The 20,911-nt window shown below is 39.9% G+C and overlaps 1 protein-coding gene across 4 annotated transcripts in view; it reads right to left on the reverse strand.

Annotated features, from left to right (window-relative positions):
- rorb (RAR-related orphan receptor B) overlaps positions 1 to 20,911 on the reverse strand; it is a 182,842-nt gene that overhangs the window by 49,949 nt on the left and 111,982 nt on the right. For 2 of the 4 annotated variants that reach the window (XM_080188920.1, XM_080188918.1), the window contains one exon: positions 11,686 to 11,771. In XM_080188920.1, coding sequence (XP_080045046.1) covers positions 11,686 to 11,771 — 86 coding nt within the window. Of the gene's footprint in view, positions 1 to 11,685; positions 11,772 to 12,721; positions 12,766 to 17,702; positions 17,803 to 20,911 lie in introns of those variants that run through there. The other 2 variants (XM_080188919.1, XM_080188921.1) reach the window with 2 other exon arrangements.

Raw genomic sequence — 20,911 nt, forward strand, 5'->3', positions numbered from 1 at the left:
ACCAGATATCATGATGTCCTGGAGCTGGCAGTTTTCTCTGGAGCACTCGTCTGTCACTTGCGGCTTACAAGCAATACGCTAATGAAACAGGCCTTCTCATCTCCGTGGAAATATCAGACGAGTGGCTGGAGCACTCTGCCACCTGAACACCATCCAGTGGAAAATTCACTCCAAAGTAACATACACACAACGTTCCCATTTATTTAATCCTTGACGGAGCTCTATACACTATAGACTGTAACGCATAAATCAACCTGGCGTATAAGATTATGGTATTTTTACAGCACCAAAAATCATGCTTTTATATACACTTGCAGTAAATACCGAATCACGCCTCCCCGTTACTTATATTATTAGTTGTTGCAAATGTTGTGCGATAGTTTCAAAGAGGTTCTGAGACTCCTATAATCTAATAGCTAAATGTTTATTAAACACTGTACTCAAACTATGTACAGTATAAAGTTTAAGCTAGCAGCTGCCTCCATGCTTGTTTCTAAACATCTCTGTCCAGTCTAAGACTGCTCTTCAAATTGTGGTCATGTGTTCCTTTACATCAGTGTGGGTAGTAGTTTATCCTGTCCCATATTAACCCTTTCTACACCAAATTCTTGTACTACAGTGGTTTGCCTCAATATTTTACCCCAGAAATGCATGTTTATCCTGTAAATCATTGCATGTGAATCAAGCAGGTGATATGGCATTTGTCACAAAGAAGATGCATGGGAGTTTAAGAACACACCTACATAAAGCAGACGTAGTATAGTAAATGATGGACAGAAATAGGTTCTCCAGCATCACAAAGTTGCTTTCAAACTAAAAGTTGTAACATTTGCTTACTTGTCAAGTAACTGCAACAAGGGAATTCTATGTTGGTGAAAAACTGGTGCCAGAGCGAAGGAGAGGAAATCTGTCCTGAAGAAGATGCCCAGGGTCAAATGCTCCACAAGACAGGGACAAGCCTTTGGCCTGACCTTGAGAAGCATGTATCAAAAAATCATGAGAATGGTTACACCATCACCAAAAATGCAATGCCGATAGTTGCAATTAAGTTTTGTTTTGTTCATTCATGGAAAGTGGATGTCACTCGGTAAGCCAATATTTATTGTTCTGCTCTAATTTCCTTTGGTCATGGGGTATTTAAGAGTCATTTACATGGATCTGGAGTAAAGATGGCAGATTACATTCCCTACCAAATCAAATCCCGAGCCCTGTAAAGACCTCAGAGAAACAGTTAGTTTGAACGTAGAACATAGAACATAGAACATTACAGTGCAGTACAGGCCCTTCGGCCCTTGATGTTGTGCTGACCAGTGGAACCAATCTAATGACCCTCTAACCTAAACTATTCCAATGTTATCCATATGCCTATCCACTGACCATTTGAACGCCCTTAAAGTTGGCGAGTCCACAACTGCTGCAGGCAGGGCATTCCACAACCTTACTACCCTCTGAGAACCTACCTCTGACATCCGTCCTATAATTACCACCCCTTAATTCAAAGCTATGTCCCCTTGTGTTAGCCATCACCACCCGAGGTAAAAGGCTCTCACTGTCCACCCTATCCAATCCTTTGATCATCTTGTATACCTCAATCAGGTCACCTCGCAACCTTCTTCTCTCCAGTGAAAATAACCTCAAGTCCCTCAGCCTTTCCTCATAAGACCTTCCCACCATACCAGGCAACATCCTGGTAAACCTCCTCTGCACCCTTTCCAATGCCTCCACATCTTTCTTATAATACAGCGACCAGAACTGTACACAATACTCCAAGTGCGACCGCACCAGAGTTTTGTACACTTGTAACATGACCTCACGGCTCCGAAATTCAATCCCTCTACCAATAAAAGCTAACATACCGTACGCCTTCTCAACAACCTTATCAACCTGGTTTGTGAAGACACTTTATGGAATGAAACAGCCTAATGTTGTGGCAGAAGACCAAGATTGTTCAGAGACTATCAAGTGATGTCAATGGCAAAATGAGCAGTTTCCAGCGATTCATTTTCAGATAACAGCAAAAACAGAAGTGGCAACATGGATGAAAACCCCCTGAATTTCAATATGCCCAGCAGCCAAACTGCTGAATGAAAACAGTTCTTGTGAAAATGACAGGACATGAGCAGACAAGATTCACAGCTGGTATTAACCTGTATGATAAATGGAACAAAATCAAAGCCTATGGTAATTTTCAAATTTAAAACAATGCAAATATGAAATTCCCTGCATGGGTTATGTGCATGTGCATGACAACGATTTGGTGGATAAGGATGGAGTAGAGTTATGGATCGATATTTACTTCATTTCTTGAATTCAACTCTTGTGTCCCTGTTTGGATAAATGCTGTACTGAGGTCAGTGGCTGAGTGGCCTTGGCAGAACCCAAGCTTAAGCAACAGTCAGCATTTGTATAAATATGCTGGAAAGCAATGTTGACAACACCTTCCATCACTTTGATGATTGAGAGTGGAACAGGTGGCCTGTGGTCTATGAAGATGATGATTAATTAGTATGGACCATTTTCAGGTCTCCTATAATCAATGAGACCATGTGGTGCCTGTGAAGAAATAATACCCACATTGCAATTATACTGACATCTGCAGCCCAACTTTTAGACGTATGCCTCAATAAGTCATTCAAGAATTAATGTTTGTGTTGAATTTTATGTAATAGATAGTTGACGGAGATAAGAACACCTTCGTAGAGTGGAAACTTTCTCTCCTGCCCAGCTTGATGTTTTGTGTCATTTCATCAAATTGTAGGATACTATTAGTTCATTGAAAAATGTGGAATATCCAATTCAATGGGTGCAGAGGAAATGGATTTATTGTGAAAAGATGATTCTGAAAGTGAAAGCACCACATTTCAAAATGGTAATCACCATCAGTTTACATTTTATACAAAGCATATAAGCCAACCCTATTTTTAGGAAGAATTCTGGGGATTTTAAAAGGTTTGCTTAAACATCGACAACTAAGTAAGCACCACCTAAAATAATCAATAAAACCCATGCACTCATCTCCATATTTTCATTAGTTAATCCTAATCTACTGTCCTCCACAGATGACACTTAGAAGTACAAGAACTATTTGAATTGTTGGCATTCTTTTGCATTTCCACCTACAGCTACATCTAAGAATTCTATTCTCAACCAGATCTTGAACAGTGATTAAATACTACATTTACATGAAGCGTCGACATGCATTGCTGCTTCAGTTTAAAAATAGGTTCACAATCTTCAGAAGCAGGCACGAGATCATTTCTATTTGCATAAACTCAAAACCTGATGGTGGTTGAACTACATAGAAAAGGAAGTTATGTCTTAGCAAAACTAATTCCAGGATGCAGTGTCATGAAAATGACAGGTTGAGAAAGGTCATATGGTCCCTTAAGACTTTTGCACAAGTTATAATGCATGAAGTATGATATTCTTGGTTCAAATAGACATTTTTATTAAGACCCTAACTGCCTAGATTTTGGTCTCCATTTGTTCTGATACTTCAGTTTGCTCAACTACTCCCTCACATTTATCTTTGGTAGTCTTATTCCCAGCAAACCCTTCATTCCATCTCTTTTTCAATTACACTGGTATGGTTCCCATTCTCTCTCAAGTCCGAAAGGCATAGAGATGAGTGTATCTGGTGAATAATTGATTTAGCCATCCATCACAAAATAATGTTATTGCCCTTCATTCCCGTCTGCCAAAATCATTCACTATTCCAGGATAATCATTTCATAGAATCATACAGCACAGGAAGAAAGGAAGCCATTTGGCCCACCATGTCAGTGCCAGGACTTGAAAGAGATGTCCAATTTAATCTCACATCACAGCTTTTTCTCCACAGCTCTGCAAATCAGTCCTTTGCAAGTACTTGTCCAATTATCTTTTGAAAGTTCCCATGGAATCTAATTCCACACCCTTTCTGGCTGTGTATTTCAGCTTCTAACAACACTCCGAATGAAAAAATTCTTCTAATTTCCCTTCTAGTTCCTTTGTCAATTATTTTAAATCTAGCATATCTAATTACTAGCTTCAAAGAGGAAACAGTTTCTCTCTGCTTGCTCTACCAATGCCCCAACCATGAGTTCAAAGATAACCCATAGTCTTTTTCCCCCATCTGCTATTTGCCACTTTCTCTTTCCCACCAGGACAACTTCCCCAGGTTCTTTCTCTAAGTCCATTCCTTTATCTGTCTATAATTACTGTCCATTCCTCTCTGACATCTGTAACACTGTTTTGCCCAAAAGTAGTACATTTTTCTTTCTTGATCTCATTCTCAAGGATTTTTTCATCCAACATCCCTTTTTTGTCTCTTTTCTTGATATTATAAGCAGTACCCATTTTGCAGGTACTTTTGTTACAATCCCTGTGGATACTTATAACTTATAAAAAGTGATTCAAACTTCCAGTTCCTAGCTGAAAGAACTAAAACTTTTGCTGGAATCAATGATGGAAAGCACTATTACTGAATGCTATTCTCTCTTTTTGGGTAACTTATACTTTAAATTAGAGAGAGGAACAATCCCCTTTAAACTTATTACACATCAGATACTCTATGGAATTACAGTTCTTATAACAAACAATTCAAAGTTGTGCCCAGTTTCTTACTGGTTCTTGTAGCCCACTTTGTTGAGGATTAACTCTGAGAGACCATCTCTTGGCACTTTCCTCAATTTTCAGAAAGTTTCTTAAATCCGCCCCAGTAGTAAACCTTTTCCAATTTCCCTTGGAATCTGTTGCAGGATGCATCTCTCCTAATACAGCCTGTTTCCCTCACAAAGGTGGATGCTCACAGAGTCAAATAGTATTTTGTTCCTGTTAATCACACAGAACCTCTTGTCTGTCTATAATATTCATTGATTTGTAGGAAGCCTGTAACCTGATCTCTAAAATGGTTTCCTCTGTCTTTTCTCCATGGAATATAAAATATACAAATATTGTATTAAGCTAGAAATACTAATTAGCAATCCTTGACCTCAACTCCTTTTCATCTTAGAAATAAATAGATTTTTGACAGCACAACAACTGCTTAGAATATATTTCCTACAACCTTCTGTAACTTTGGGAGACTGAGTCAACTCATGATAAACCCAGGGAATGCTGCCATTATCTTCAAGTGTAATTACCTTGCACCTTTCTAAGTAAAACAATCTAAGCCCCCCCACCCCATTTTGATCTCTGACAAGCAAGCCATCCAGTGTTATTGTCAAACTCCAGAACAGCTGATTTGCCCCCTTCGTTTAGTGAGGATTTTTCATAAACATTATCCAAAATGTAACAACTTATAACATTCTATACACTTTAACAACCAACTTACAGTTAACTTGCTCCATACAGTATAAGCAATATTCTCCCCATGTGCAGTTCACCTTAAAACAAAATATATGAATTTGCAAAATTACCATTAACTTCTTGGGGTACATCACATTCTCCCCACATTCTGTCATAGTGTCCATTATAGACCACTTTTGTAGCATCAAGATGTTTAACTTGTTTCAACCAAAAGCTTGTAACAATGAAGATTGAAAATCCTTTTTACACTAATTCTTAAGGTCTTTGCTCCTAAATGATGGAGAATTGATTTTGTTGCAGTTAGTTCCTTTTTTCCAAATGAGTTCAGATTATTTCCATGCCCTTGAAAGATGACACAATTGAGTCAGTCTGGGAAACTTTTGTCAAAGACAATACTGGTGACTTCCAATAGACTCTCTGGCTTCTGAATACCAGCAGTGTAAATTGTAGACTCAGAAGAACTTCACTGTTATTGTGTTTTTTTACCCTGTCAAAGTTCAGAATGAATTTACCAGCCTGATTGACCATTCCGAGAACCTCTGGACATCAGCATCACACCAACAGTTGTGGATAGTCACTGGTGGCTTTCATTTCTTGAGGATCCACCATCACGCCCTTCATTTTATGATGCTCCCTGAGGTTCACATGGTAGTATTCGCAAATTCATATTTTTCATTTAAGGTGACACTTGCATCTTGTAATGATTCAGAACTTCCTGAACTATGTGGTCATGTTCCTGTCTTGTGGCTCCATGGATAAGGACCATCACCCAAATGACAAATTACTTATTTTTTTCCTTTCAGAACATTTGATTTGGTTCAGTGGAATATCTCCAGAACTGATTGAGGGATTGTGGCTAAGACAAAATTGCTCAAGAAAATGCTGATATCTGTCTGGACTACTGGTTGATGGGTAATTGTCAAAACTGGCTATTAGATCAGGCTTAGTACATGCACCCTGTTGGCAAGTTTTCCCAAGCTGTCAACTACTGAGGATTTAGGATGGATTTTTTCCTGGGCTGCTTTGTTTAAAACATGGAAACATAGAAGATAGGAACAGGAGGATGCCATTTGGTCCTTCGAGCCTGCTCTGCCATTCATTATGATCATGGCTGGTCATCCAATTCAATAGCCTAATCCTGTTTTTTTCTCATAACCTTTGATCCCATTTGCCCCAACTGCTATATCTCATCGCCTCTTGAATACATTCAATGTTTTGGCATCAACTACTTCCTGTGCTAATGAATTCCACAGGCTCACCATTCTTTGGGTGAAAAAAATGTCTCCTCACCTCCATCCTAAATGGCCAACCCTGAATCCTCAAACTGATAGAAACAGAGAAGACAGGAGCATGTTAATTGTTGAGATCTATGCAAAGTGGGAGTTGGGCATACAGCTAGAGAACTGTTATGAGCCCCAAGCCTGTTGTAGTTGGCTCTATGATGGGTGAAATGATACTTCTGTGTAACATTCTGTTTCTCTAACTTTTGCCAGCAATAGGTGTGGTACCCTTGGGAGTGTATAGCATCCTGACTCACTGCATTAGTATTTTTTCCACTTTCAAATCACTCTAAAAATGCAGGTAGTTGTTACAGAATTGTGTTGCATTCCTAGTTACTCATGCTCTGTTGTAGAACCAGGAAGGTATGATTAATTCCTTATCATGGGCGTTTAAAAAAAAAGTATAAATTTCTCATGCGACAAGGTAAACAGAGCTTGTGAATTCCTTTCAAACCATTTGCTCTAGGTTTGATATTTGCTCTTTGTTGAGTTAGTTGATCCAAGGATTGCCAAAATTGGCATTAGCACTGCTGGGCTGGAGAGTGGAAACAAACAGGCAGTATTCTTATTCTTGATCACTTTTTTTCTGTTCATGGAATGTGGGCTTTTGCTATTCTATGGCTGTCACTGGAAAGTATGTGTATTTGAGAATGCCAGATGAGAAGTCAAGCTTGTTGGAACACAATTCATGACCATGTACTGTAACCAACTGCTTTTAATGATTTTTTAAATGTCCTGCTTTTAATTTAACTCACCCAATGAGAGGAAAGCAGGTTCAGTTTGGATATCTATTTTAAACTTTGCCTATTAATAGTCTCCATCGATAGTTATAGCAAATAGATTTGGACAACTTGTAAAACAGATCCTGATCTGGACCTGTCTCAATCCTACTATGTTACATTCAAGCTGAATGAGCCTTACTGACTAAAGGGCGACCCTGACACTGAGTTACTATAGTTACAACAAGAGAAAAAGTGTAAATTGAATGTAAAAGAAACAAAAACTGATCTGATTGAAATAATGATTCTCTCACCATTGATCTCTGAAAATGTCACCTTCATTAATCAGGTAAAGTGCTCAAGCTATGCTCTTTTACCCCTTTTCTAAAGATCTGTAAGAATCACAATTGTTATTTTCTTAGTGAGAGTAATTAGGATCGTGATAACTAAAGGTTTGTATATTAAAGCAGTATCTTCAATTATCAGGGCACTTGCCAGACTGCATTTGCATAGGTGTGAACAGAAAAAAATAGCTGTTGACATCAAGCATAAGATGTAAAAGATAGAATAATACCATCTTCCATAACAGATGATCTGACCGCATTATACATGAGCTATGGAGTTACAACTGTTTTATGTCTGGTCAGGGTGCTGGTTGTAAAAGAAATTGTATCAAGCATTTCAAGACTAAAGCATGAATCTGGCTTTGAAATGGACTTCTGACTGCCAGTATCCATCAGCTATTCCATTTAAACATGAATACACTGAGAAATGTCAGCACTTTCACTGGGATTAAAGAGAGTTTTTCTCTAAATCCAGTGTTGACACTGGTAATATTACTACAGATGGAAAAATGAGTCTGTGGCATAGGATTGAATGGAGCTGCAAAGGAATTAAAGTGGAACTGATTTGAGATGTTAAAGGTTCTGGAAGACAATTAAAATTTAATTGAAGGTCTAAGCATATCAAATAGGGAGCAAGTGAAGCTTCAACCCAACATGTTTAATAGAAGAGTGTTATGTTTGCAGGAAAACATGTTCTCTTTTATTAATTCTACAATATTTATATTCCTTCAATTTTTTACGGACTTACATTAAAGCCTCCTTCAAAATAAAAAACAGCGTATACCATCTGTGCTTCTGGAATGATTCCATAATATTTCTTTTGAAAGCTTCTTGCAGCTGTGATCATCTGACAACTGATGATTCTGCTTTCGTTTTGTAACCCTCTTAGAGATGCCATTGGTTGGTAGATTGTCGGACAGTAGAAAACTGATGTGAAACTGTGAACTAAATCAATGGACAATGCTGTCCCATTGATATTTCTGACCAACCGTGGCTGTGGCTATGTGACACTATTTCAGATATGTATGTGAGTTTTAGTAATAAACTTGCATGCACTCCCAGAATACAGCTAAAGATAATCCACCTGTTTATATTCATTTAACAAGCACCTACCATCATTGAGTGACTAAATAAATGCTCAATCAAGAACATTGGCAAAGGCTGATTTTTGTCCTCAACATGGAAAGGTTGAAGTGTGCATGCAGCATGTGAACATAAACATTAAAAACACATCCAAGAACAGTGTCCCCTACTGATTGCATTGCTGATAGTAAATAGCAATTAGCCACATCTAAATTTCCAATTAACTGCTGATGGCCAGTAAGTTGCACAACAGTGGCTTAAGAAGGGCCAAATGCCAAACTACATTCAACAATACCAACTCATTTATATTATTATTTTATAAGGCACCTGTGAAGTGCCATCGGATGTTTTCTTTTGCCAGGGACTCAGGTTGAATTCTGCCCTCAGGTGACTGTATGGAGTTTGCACGTTCCCCTTGTGTGTGCGCGGGTTTCCTCTGGGTGCTCAAGTTTCCTTCCACATTCAAAAAAATATGTGCAGGTTAGATTGATTCACCATGTTAAATTGCCCCTTAGTCAGGGGATTAGCAGGGTAAATACGTGGTGTTACAGGGATAGTGTCCTTGTGGGATGGTGTCAGAGCAGGTTTGATGGGCTGACTGGCTTCCTTCCGCACTGCAGGGATTCTATGATTCTTCGACAACACAAAACTGCATAAAGGCATATGAGGTCAGGTGACCAAAAGCTTGGTTGGAAGTAAATTTGAGGCAATGTCTTTAACCAACAATGCAAGGTAGAAACGTGAGGTATAAGGAGAATATCCCAGAGCTTGGTGCCAAGGCAACTGAAGGCAGGGCTACCAATAGTGGAGAAATTATAATTGGGAATGCACCAGAGGCCAAGATTAGAGGAGTGCAGGTATCTGAGAGGGTTGTGGGGCTGGAAGGAGTTACAGAGGTAGAGAGATGCTAGGCTGTGGAGGAAAACAAGGTGAAAATTTTAAAGTCAGGGTGTGGCTTAACCAAGGGCCAATGTAGGTCAGCACGCACAGGGATAACAGGGGGACAGGGCTTTGAGAATTAAGACACAGGTAGTTGAATTTAGGCTGTCATACGAACAGTGGCCGGAATTCTCCCAAAACAATTTTGACTGTCAAATTTGCATGAAATTTGAGTAATTCATGCTGTTTTTTTCAGCGGGAGTTCGGAGAGGAATCTCCCACACGCTGTGCACTTCAGAGGCCACCAGCATGAGTTTCATTAAAATCCCATGGAGGGGATGAGATCAGCTCGCTAAGCCGGCCACTGCGCATGCACCGAGATCAGCACATATGCAGTGGCCCCGCACTGATGGCCTCCCGATTGTTGGCCAGCTCTACAACACCCACACGATTGGCTCTCCACTCCCCCACAGCTGGATTTCTGGGCCCCGACCATTCCTGGGCCCAGCCCCCACTCCTGGCCTGCCCTGAGCTCCAGCAGCCCCCCCAGTTTCAACAACACCTTCCCCCCACAGTGCTGACACCCACAGCAGTCCTGACTGCCCCCACAGTCCAGACGTCCCCGTTCCCCCACCCAGGTGACAACCCTTCCTGCCTACCTTGAAAGCTGGCCTCCCTCCTTCCCCTATCAATTCCTATGCAGAATGGTAGCGGGACACCCTCCCAACACCACCAATCGCTCCCTACACCGCACCCCTATATGCCCTGCCCCTTGGCACTGCTTCATGCCTGATGGGCAGAATTAAAGTGCCCCCTGGGCGTTTGGCAGCCAGCAGGGAGGTCCACTTGCAGGCAGCCTGGGTTGGAGATTTGAGCCGACCATGTTGTAGTCTGTCTGATCGGGGTTCCCAGTGAATGCAGCTTCCACACTGGGATAATGGGTCACAGAGTTACTGCCATTGTGTAATGCAGTTCTAAGACTTTGAGATAGTCACTGAAATCTTAGTGTTGTTCACACCAGTGGGATCTTACAGTCCAAATGATGGCAGGCGTATCCCCGTCGCAGGTTTCCCAGTAGCGAGAGGGGCATTCAATGAGAAATCCCATTAACAATGGGGGGATCATAACGTCCTACTGCCAATGAGTCATGTGCCACCTTCCGCTACTGCAAAACATGCCGCAAAAGAGGGAGAAAAATCCTACCCGGCAGTTTTATTTTTTTTTTAATTTTGTCGCTGCTTCTAAATTCCTGGAAAAAAAAATCAGTTTGTTCTCAAAAATGTTCAACCGACTTAGACTACTTGAAGAAATGTTACATTATATAAATGGTTGCAGTGACATTCCAACAAGCTTTTAATCCTTCAAACACAGAATACTGTTTTAGAGTTTTCATATGATCTACTTGAGATTATTCTCAATGTTCTTCTTTCACAAAGTGTTCTAAAATATTGTTCAGAGATCACCACAGTTTGATACAAGATGCTAATCCATTTGCACTGGTTGTTAAGCACAAAGTGTTATATTCCCTTTATATTACATAACTCTCGAACAAAAGAACACTTGAGTTTGTGACGCTATAGAAACTTCCCCACTTTTAATTTGAGTTAAATTTATTAGCAGTAACACCATCCAATAAACAATTTTGAACTTCACTTTTGCTTAAGCATCTTTCCCAGTGACCGGCAAAGTCAGTATAAGTGGAGGAAGTGAAAAACCACATTACTGTCCTGTGCAGACAGACTGAAAACTCAACTTGCACAACTGCACAAAGACATCATTTGCCACCACTGGCAAGAATGCTCACAGTTGCTTGTAAGGTGGTTCTTCACTTCTCCAGATGCAGCAGCACTACCTCATTTACTTCCTTGTGACTGCTCTCCAAGTGAAAGCTGTTATCACTATCAACACTGCAATGCTAAGGAGCCAGAATGTCATACTGTGCTGAATTAATTTAGACATTTATATTCAGGCATGTCAAAATGCCTGACTCTAAGCAGTAAAACATCCCTATTCCGATCCTTAAAACGTTACTGAAAATTAAGTTGCACTAAGCCAGTTTACTATTAATATATTTTTTAAAATCTCTCTTACCTTACAGCCTTCACAAGTGATGACTCCATAATGGATCCCAGAGGACTTATCACCACAGATTTTGCAAGGTATCACTTCAATTTGAGCTATGAAAAAGTATAAATATGTATTAGCTTTGCTGCAAAACTCAATGGCAGATTGAGTGAAAAAAAAAATGGAAGATCTGTGTGCGATTAGACATTATGGGGTGGATTTTAATTTCCCTGGCCATGCAGAGCAGGGAGGGTAGTCAGCAGAGTGTGAGAAACAAGGGCATTGTGCTTCTCTGGCACACTGTGGAGGTATAATTCCACACTGTACGTGTGATGTCACTGACTGGTCTTCTGGTTGGAAGTCAAATGGACAAGCTGGTTTTCCAATCAGACATGGGGCAGTCAAGAGGAGGTTGCAGGGCATAGGAACATAGGAATTAGGAGCAGAATTAGGCAAATTCAACCCTTCAAGCCTGCTCTGTCATTCAATCAGATCATGACTGATCTCTCTCTGGCCTCAAATCCACCTCCCCACCTGTTCCTCATATCCCTTTTTTAAATTAAAAATATATCTACCTCCTCTTGAAACCATTCAACGATTCAGGTCAACCACGCAGTGGGGCAGCGAGTTCCACAAATTCACCACCCTCTGCGAGTAGAAGTTCCTCCTCATCTCAGTTTTAAATCTACCGCTGCTCAATCTATACCTGTGACCTCTTGTTTGTGATTGCCCTGAAAGAGGAAACATTTGGTCTACTTTTACTTTATCAATCCCTCTTAAAATTCCATATACCTCGATCAGATCCCCTCGCATTCTTCTAAACTCCAGTGAGTATAAGCCCACCAATTACGTGTCTGTCCCATCTGGAAGGCAATGGGGTTTTATAGAGAGGGAGCTGGCGATCCATAGGATCCTGGGAAGACCATAAGATGTAGGGGCAGAAGCAGGCCATTTGGCCTGTCGAGTGTACTCCATCTTTGAATGAGATTATGACTGATATGATAATCCCCAGCTCCACTTTCCTCCCTTATCCCCATAACCCCTCTGATTTTCTTGAACATACTTAACAATCCAACTCCGTGCTGTAAAGGATTCCACTGATTCACCACCCATGAGAAGAAATTTCTCCTGATCTCTTTCTTAAATAGGAGGACCGGGAAATCAGATTCAGGGTCCTGGGCATGTCAGTTGCCAGTGGGTCTGGAGATCTTGAGGCAGGTCAGAAGCCTGGGGAAAGTTAAAGACATGGGGGTGAGGTTTAAGTTTGAGGTGAAATCAGGAGCTCTCATGCAGAAGGTTGGAAAAGAGACTGAAAGGGTCAGGGCTGGGAAGTGGCAGGGTGGATTGGGAGTATTTAATTGCATGTCCAGGCAGACATGTTGGGTATAGCAGGTAGACATTTCCTGGATCTAACAGCCCTCGACTAAGTTTAAGCGTGGTACTGTGGGCTTTCTTGAGTTTCAGGAATCCAATTGTCCACTGTCAAATTCAAAATGGTGAATACAAGTGAGGTTCACAGCTATAACAAGTAAAGTGCCAACCCATCTTATGCACAGGAGTGGTTGCCTTGCCTCTACCCACTTCTATTAAATCTCGTCCCATCTTCTGATAAGGTTCAATATAAAATTATTTGAAAAGTGTAAAACCAGCTTGAAAATTTCTAGCAAAGTTTCATTTATTTCTTTCTGAATCTGGTCATGTAATAGCAACTGTGGGTGGCAGGGTGATACAGTGGTTAGCATTGCTGCCTCACAGCACCAGAGACCCAGGTTCAATTCCTGGCTTGAGTCACTGGGGTCTTCACGTTCTCCCCGTGTCTGTGTGGGTTCCCTCTGGGTGCTCCGGTTTCGTCCCACAGTCTGAAAAATGTGCTGGTTAGGTACATTGGCCATGCTAAATTCTCCCTCGTGTGCTGGAGTGTGGCGACTAGTGGATTTTCACAGTAACTTCATTGCAGTGTTCATGTAAGCTTACATGTGAGTAATAATAAACTGATTGAAGTTCCTTTTAGACAAAACAATTCCTGTGATTATGAAAGTGAATTTTCTACCATCATGGCTCCAGTGCACATGGTGGGGGCAGAGGGGGAGATTCAAAAATGGAAAGTAATAGTTTATAGCAGGAAGTGATTTTCCGGATATAATTTAAAGACGAGTTAAAGGGCATCAGCTCTGAGCTGACAGGAAGAATCTTGTTGTATTTTCTATGCTGTTGCAGACCAGGGAGACATAGGATGTAATTCCTCCCTTTTCCCCACCTCTCAACTGACCACAGCACGAGACATTTTGGAGAAGAAGTGTTTTAACCCCTTGAGTGCTGTAATATTTAAGAACAGTCACGGAATAGGCACTGCAAGATTTCATCCAAAGACCAGATAAAATGTCTATTGCTCCTAACACCCAGAAATGCATGCACACAGCCACAGATACATATCTACAAGAAAAGATGATTTCCAATGAGTGTAATGTGTACTTAGATTATTACCCAAAAGTCAATATTTCTCTAAGATTATCAAAAGCATTGCAGTCCTAGAAATTCTCTTTCCGTTCTGAAGGTGAAAAATGAAGGTCAGAGGTTTCCCGTAATAAAACCACAATAATACTCAAGCAATAGCAGGTTTCTTCTTTCTCAGGATAAGTTGTAGTCAAGCCTCTGAAGTAAAGTATAACCTTGCAGGTTAAATTAATTAGCCATGCTTATCTGCCAATTATGGATTTTTCAGGAAGAATCCATTCTTGTTCTGGGCGTGATCGCTTCCCTATATTTTTTATATTCCAGGTTAACCCTCTCTGGGCAGTTTACATGACTTTTTAACATTCATTTTGTCAGGGTAATTGTTTGTTATTCCAAGCTCTTAGTCCAGGCTGTCTTTTAAAAGTAGTATCCACCTTCCTAATAAGATTTATGTGAATCTAATGTGATTATGACACCTGCCATGTGAAAGCACTTGTAGCAGTACTATTATTTTAAGATTTCAGTTTTATCATTAATACTCTGCACTGTCAAACAAAAAAAAATCCATCTATCCTTGCAATTCTTCATATTATTATGGCAGGGCACATTTATTTTCTGTGTAATAACAAGTCTCAAGTTTTAACTCTGTCAAAGAAAATCCATTGCATTTTAGTTCCGTGGAATACTCGCTCATATAACCAACGCTGATACAAATTAGTTTTACAGTAAAACATATTTTAAATGAAACAGCTGCTTAATTTCTCCAATTCCCGTCGATGGTCTGTTTCGGATATTTGTTATTGCTTCCTCTCCCAAAGCCTCTTAAACTGATATTACTTTCTGAACTGAGCTATGCCCTCACAGCATTGTGTACCTGAGGGATAACAATCACCATATTTATAGTACTATGCTCATTTGATTCAGTTTAACTTTCGCTCTTCTTTCAATTATCGGAAAAGTGGCTGATATTATCACCAACATCAAAGCCATCATTAACTATATTTACAAAAAGCAGTATGAAATGTGAAGGATAGCACACACAAAGGGGACAATAAAATGTAAACAAAAAGAAAATATCAGTCATGGATTAATTAATTTTAACAAGACGGCTTCCAATTCAGTTCACACGATGAATACTGTTTATTTCCTCCTCCCCAGTTTGAAATTGAAAAGTTGCTGAAAATTTACTAATATGTCCTGATCAACCTCCTTTTAAACCCATCAGCCTTAAAAACACCTCTTTTTTTTTGATTTGTTTGGGAAAAATAAACATTTAAGAACAGCAACTTGCATTTATAAAGTATCTTTAATATAGGAAAATGTCCCAAGATGGTCACAGAGAAAAATCAGACAAAAAAATGACAGTGTGCAAAGAATGAGTTATTAGGAGTGGAGGGAGTAACAAAAAGATTGGTGAAAGAACTTAAAAGGAACAAACAAATTCAGAGCACAAGGAGGCCATTTGGCCCCTTGAGCCTGCTCCACCATTTGGTAAGATTATGACTGATCTGTTTGTAGCCTCTACTTTCCTACCTACCCGCTCTACCCTCTGAATCTCCTATCAGTCAAACATCTATCCAATTTGGCCTTAAACATGTTCAGTGCCTTCATTCTTTTTGGGGAAGAGAATTCTTAATGATCCTCTGAGAGAAAACGGGCCAAGTCCTCCAGCCCCCAGCCGCGTGTTACCTGCTGCAAGAGATGGCACGTTGTTTGTTATTGGCGGGATTTGCTGTTCCCACTACTGTCATTGGGAATTTCCATTGACATCACTCTGTCGGTGGGAAACCCACAGGTGGTGGTGCACTGCCAGCTGGACTGGAGAATCCCACCATCATGAACAGCCACAAATTCCAGCCAACATTTCTTCTCACCTCAGTCTGAAATGGGAGACTCCTTACTCTTAAACTGTGTGCCCTAGTTCTAGTTTGTTCCATAAAGGGGAGAAGGAGAAGTCATCAGTATTTCCAATGATAGACAAATGATCATGAGTTGAAAACATGCCTGATTCCGCAACCAACACATTCCTCAACTCTCTCCCCACCCCACAAAAATCACAGATACTTGGTCAAGTAACTCAGCACATAGCTGGAGTTAAATCTGGGACCTGTCTAACCTCTATGGTTTAGAATCATGCTAAATCATATGACTAGAGAATTCAACAATATTCATATTTTCTGATTTACACACATTATAGCCAACTCATTGTAAAATCACATAATTGACAGGGCAAAGTGAAATTGTGATCATCCTAGATATGGGGGCCTAATTGGATTTCACTTGATTTAAACTTATTCCACTATGATAATTAGGACTATTTATTGCTTGCAATTATAAATATGTTGGTGCATAAAGAAGATGGTGTTTAATATTCTAATCATCCATTTCGTTCTACAGGACTGCTTTAGTATGCAAACATTATCTTTCCAAAAGGTCACACAAAGTTAAGGGATTGCTTAGTGGAATTAAAGAATTGAATTGAAAAACTCCGAATCATTAAAAATTGCAAGCATTTCTTTCCACTCGTACATTAGATGTTGGAGACAAAGATCTATAGTTCACAGATACATTAACTTCTTAAAGCTTCTTGTAAACATTTTCTTGCTTGTAGAGAGGGTGAGAAAGAAATATGCATCAACTGCACCATAAAATTATATTTCAATGTGATTTACCTTCACGTCAATTGCTTGTGAAAGAAAGCACTTTTTCGTATAGATACCTCCACTTTACAACACGAGTAATGAAAAGATATTGATAGAAATAATGTGAACCTTTCAATTTTTTTATTGCGTTAACTAAAATCATTGATTATCTTTTTCAATATGGCACAATGGTGCAATGGTTAGCACTGCTGCTTCACAGCGCCAGGTTTGATTCTGGCCTGGGGTGACTGTCCTTGTGGAGTTTGCACATTTCCCCTGTGTCTATGTGGCCTTCCTCCTGGTGCTCTGATTTCCTCCCAAAGTCCGAAGGTGTATAGGTTTGGCGAGGTTATGGGCATGCAGACTCAATGGGCCAAGTGGTCTCCTTCAGCACCGTAGGGATTCTATGATTCTAATATTATTGTACATCCTGTATGACACAAACTTAACTAGGAACTGGTGAAAGATTAAAGGGAAAGTCGATCTCATTCTGCTGATAATGCATACTTTTCTTAAATAGATTAAAGTCTAATCCTAAATACCATTGTGCAACATAGGCCCACGTCAAAGTGCAGCTTAATATGCAAGGTTTGTCATAAAATCTTTAGGTGCTATCATTTAATGTTGAAGTAAGGCTTTATGTATTGACTCCTTACATCTAATTTTACTGAACTAAGTTAGACCTGGGTCAGAAGAAATATTGCAGCAAGAAGGTAATGGAGCTTTATAAACATTATCATTTTTCATCTATTGGGTCTATATCCACTATGAGCAATAAATGGGAAACTAACAAATAGAATGAAAATAAATGACGACATGGTGCAATCTGTACTGAATTCTATTCAGAAGCAACAATCTTTCGCAGTTGTACCTTCTACATACTTAGTAAGATGTTATTAACATAGCACAAGTTCTATGTAAATCTTTGGTGCAAAGTTTTCTACTTACTTATAACTTCAGTTTTCATTTTCTGCTGTGTTTGACACATGCTATAAATAAGAACAATGGCACAAAATATTGATGCTGTCTCCTTAACAGACAAAAATGATCCTCTTGACAACAAGCGCAATACTGTAATAGCATTAAAAAGGAAGAATTATTGAAGCGATGGGCTGTACCATTCCAACATTAATAAGATGGGGGTGTCTAGAGAACTTTGACATTATTGTTGCTTTCATTTCCTTTCCTGTCCCTTGAGCTATAATATGCAGGAAAGTATCTTTTGAGGAAAAACTCTTGTAATCTTCAGTTTTTTTTCTCCACACAGATATATATCTTGGCACTGGTACATTTGTCTTATGAATGCGATGGGTTGCATCAATATCCCTGTAGAGTCTGATACAATAGCTATGTAAGAGACCAAGCCTCTTCAACCGACCACATAAAGCCAAAACATGGTAGTCCTTTTAACAACACCTGGGCAATTAGGGCACAGGTGCAAACATTGTGTCAATATTTAAAGAGGCACTGGGCTGAATCTTTCAGGGAAAAAAAATCACAAGTGTTTTAATAATAGATGACGTTATGAACGTGCAAATCAGCCAGCTAGCGCAAGGAATTAAGAGTTTGTCAGCTGTTGCAAATCCCCAGAACTTGCTAGTTGAGTTATATTTCTCTGCATCTCACCATTAGCTTCCCTATTATGATGAATTTGCTGGATTTATGCGCTATGTACTCAAGGAATTCAACACAGTGATGTGTTTGGTAAGTAATATTGTAAATACGGATTATCAATGTTGAAAAGGTGAAAGGAACGTAGCAATTAGGAGTAGAAGTAGGCAATTGAGCCCTTCGAGCCTGTTCTGCCATTCAATCATATCATGGCTGATCTCTCCCTGATCTCAAATCCACTTCCCTACCTGTTCCCCATATCCCTTTAATCCTTGTTAAAAAAACAGAAGTATATCTATCTCCTTCTTATAATGAATGCCAATAAATCTCTTAGGCACAAATATTTAACATTTGAAAGCACGGAGTTTCATTCTTTCCAATGGTAAATTGTTCTTTGATACAATGCTGTTAGGGAGTGCCAGGACTTTAACCAAGTAACTGTGAAGGAATGGCAATATAGTTCTAAATCAGGAAGGTTTGCGACTTGCAGGTTGTGGTGTTCCCATACATCTGCTGCTCTTGTCCATCAAGAGTGTAGAGAACCCAGGTATGGAAGATGCTGTCAAAGTGTCCTTGGTGAGTTGCTGCAGTACATCTTGTTAGTACACACTGCTGCCACCGTACGCAAGTCGTGGAGGGAGTGGCAATCAAACTGGCTGCTTTGTCCTGGATGGTGTTGAACTTCTTGAGTGGTGCTGGAGCTGCATTCCTCCAGACAAGTGGAGACAATTCCGTCACACTCTTGATTTAGGTGGGGGATAGGCTTATGGGAGTCTGGAAGTAGTTACTCTGCAGATTACCCAGCCTTTAACTTTCTGCTGTAGTCACAGCAGTTATACGGCTGGACCCACTTCTTGTCAATGGTAGCTTCCAGAATGTTAATAATGGAGGATGTAGGATGATAATATAATTGAACGTCAAGGGGAGATGGTTGGAAATAGTCATTGTCTAGCACTTGTGTGGCACAAATGTTACTACAATGTCTGCCCAAGCGTGAATATGAATGATGTTTCGGCAGCTACTGCAATGTTGTTATTCAGAGTAGCTACTGTCTGGAAGGAGCTGCTCATGTGAAACTTCGTTGTGTGTTGGAACCCCGAGTCAGGTATACAAAAAGGGTTCCATAGCACTTCCAGCGAAGGTACAGTGGCAGAGAGGTATTAACTCCTAACAAATTCTCCCCATTCCGTGATGGTTCTGAAACTATGCTTTTAATGGAGGCTCTTGGAAAAGCTGATTCCGCAAGGAATTCTTGAAAATCATGATGATTCCCTTTTAATTAGCAGCTGAATATCAAATGCATCTGTTCAACTGTTATTTTGAGGAATATAAAAATGTTAATGGCGGCACACAAATTGATGAGACAGGGATAACTGGAATGGCTATTTAGGGAATTGTGGAATCATGGATCTGTCAGTAAGTGTTTGATAGCAGATTGCATACATCTAGATTTGAATGCATTAGTGACTGGCCGCATTTTAGGTATTTACTGAAATACCAACTAATGGAATATTTCTATTATGGCTGCTAGTGATGCTACCTTGCAATTTGATCAGTTTAGAATCTCCTAAAATTGTTTAAGATAAATTTAAATAGATTGCACATTATTGCAATTAGAATCATATTGCAGAATTACACCTCTTTGTTATCTGCCCATCGTGATGTGAAAGATCACTTCCCCAAAACTGTCTGTCCATATCAAACCCACATGTCAGTACAACCTTTGAATATGGGCCTGCAACATCTACCAGGTCATGCCCTGGCCCACATTATATCTTCAGCAAAAAACCTGAACTGGGACTTAACCAATGGTTTGTAGAAAGAAGAAAAAAGCACCTGGAAATTTAGTGGTCCCTGTATAAATTGATTTTGGATGAACAGTCACCACCTGATTTTGCTATCAAAATGTTATTCTGATTATTTATTGAAAAAAAAACACTGAAAACAATATAGATTGTTGAAGTCTGTGCATCATTTTGATTTTATAAGGCCTGCAAGAGCATAAAATGAGGTGATAGGGAGACTTCATTTGCTGAAATTTTAATTTCTGATAGTAGAGTAAGGCTGGGGAGGAGTGTCAGAGCAATCCAAGGGAGAATGGAGGCTGGGGTCAGGGCATGGAGTGAAGTGGGCAGGGCCTGGCATGCTTAGTATGGAGGAAGGGGTTCGTAGGAAGAATCAGCTAGGGTAAGAAAATGACGGGCCCACAGAGTGGATTCAGTACTATCCACATGTGGGTCCATCTCAGTCTTTATAGGATTTTTAGTTTGCCTAGAACGTTTCATTTATGCCCAAAAAATGATATCTGACAATGTCCTCAATAATGCACAAGTTCAGCTATATCCCGTAGAGGGAGGACTGCAATATTGGACACTAAGATGGACATCAGTAAACAAAAACCACAACATTGTTGTTGTGGAAGAAACAAAGAAATGTTTCTCATGCCCCTCGCGCCAATGTATACCAATCACAAGGAGTGTCAATCCATTCAGCTCACTGATTGAGTTAGTCTGAAAAAAGAAAGATGATGTACCCATTTGATGGGA

The sequence above is a fragment of the Carcharhinus amblyrhynchos genome, chromosome 5 (genome assembly GCF_965287045.1).
Source record: "Carcharhinus amblyrhynchos chromosome 5, sCarAmb.v2.hapA, whole genome shotgun sequence".
In the NCBI taxonomy this organism is placed as follows: Eukaryota; Metazoa; Chordata; class Chondrichthyes; order Carcharhiniformes; family Carcharhinidae; genus Carcharhinus; species Carcharhinus amblyrhynchos.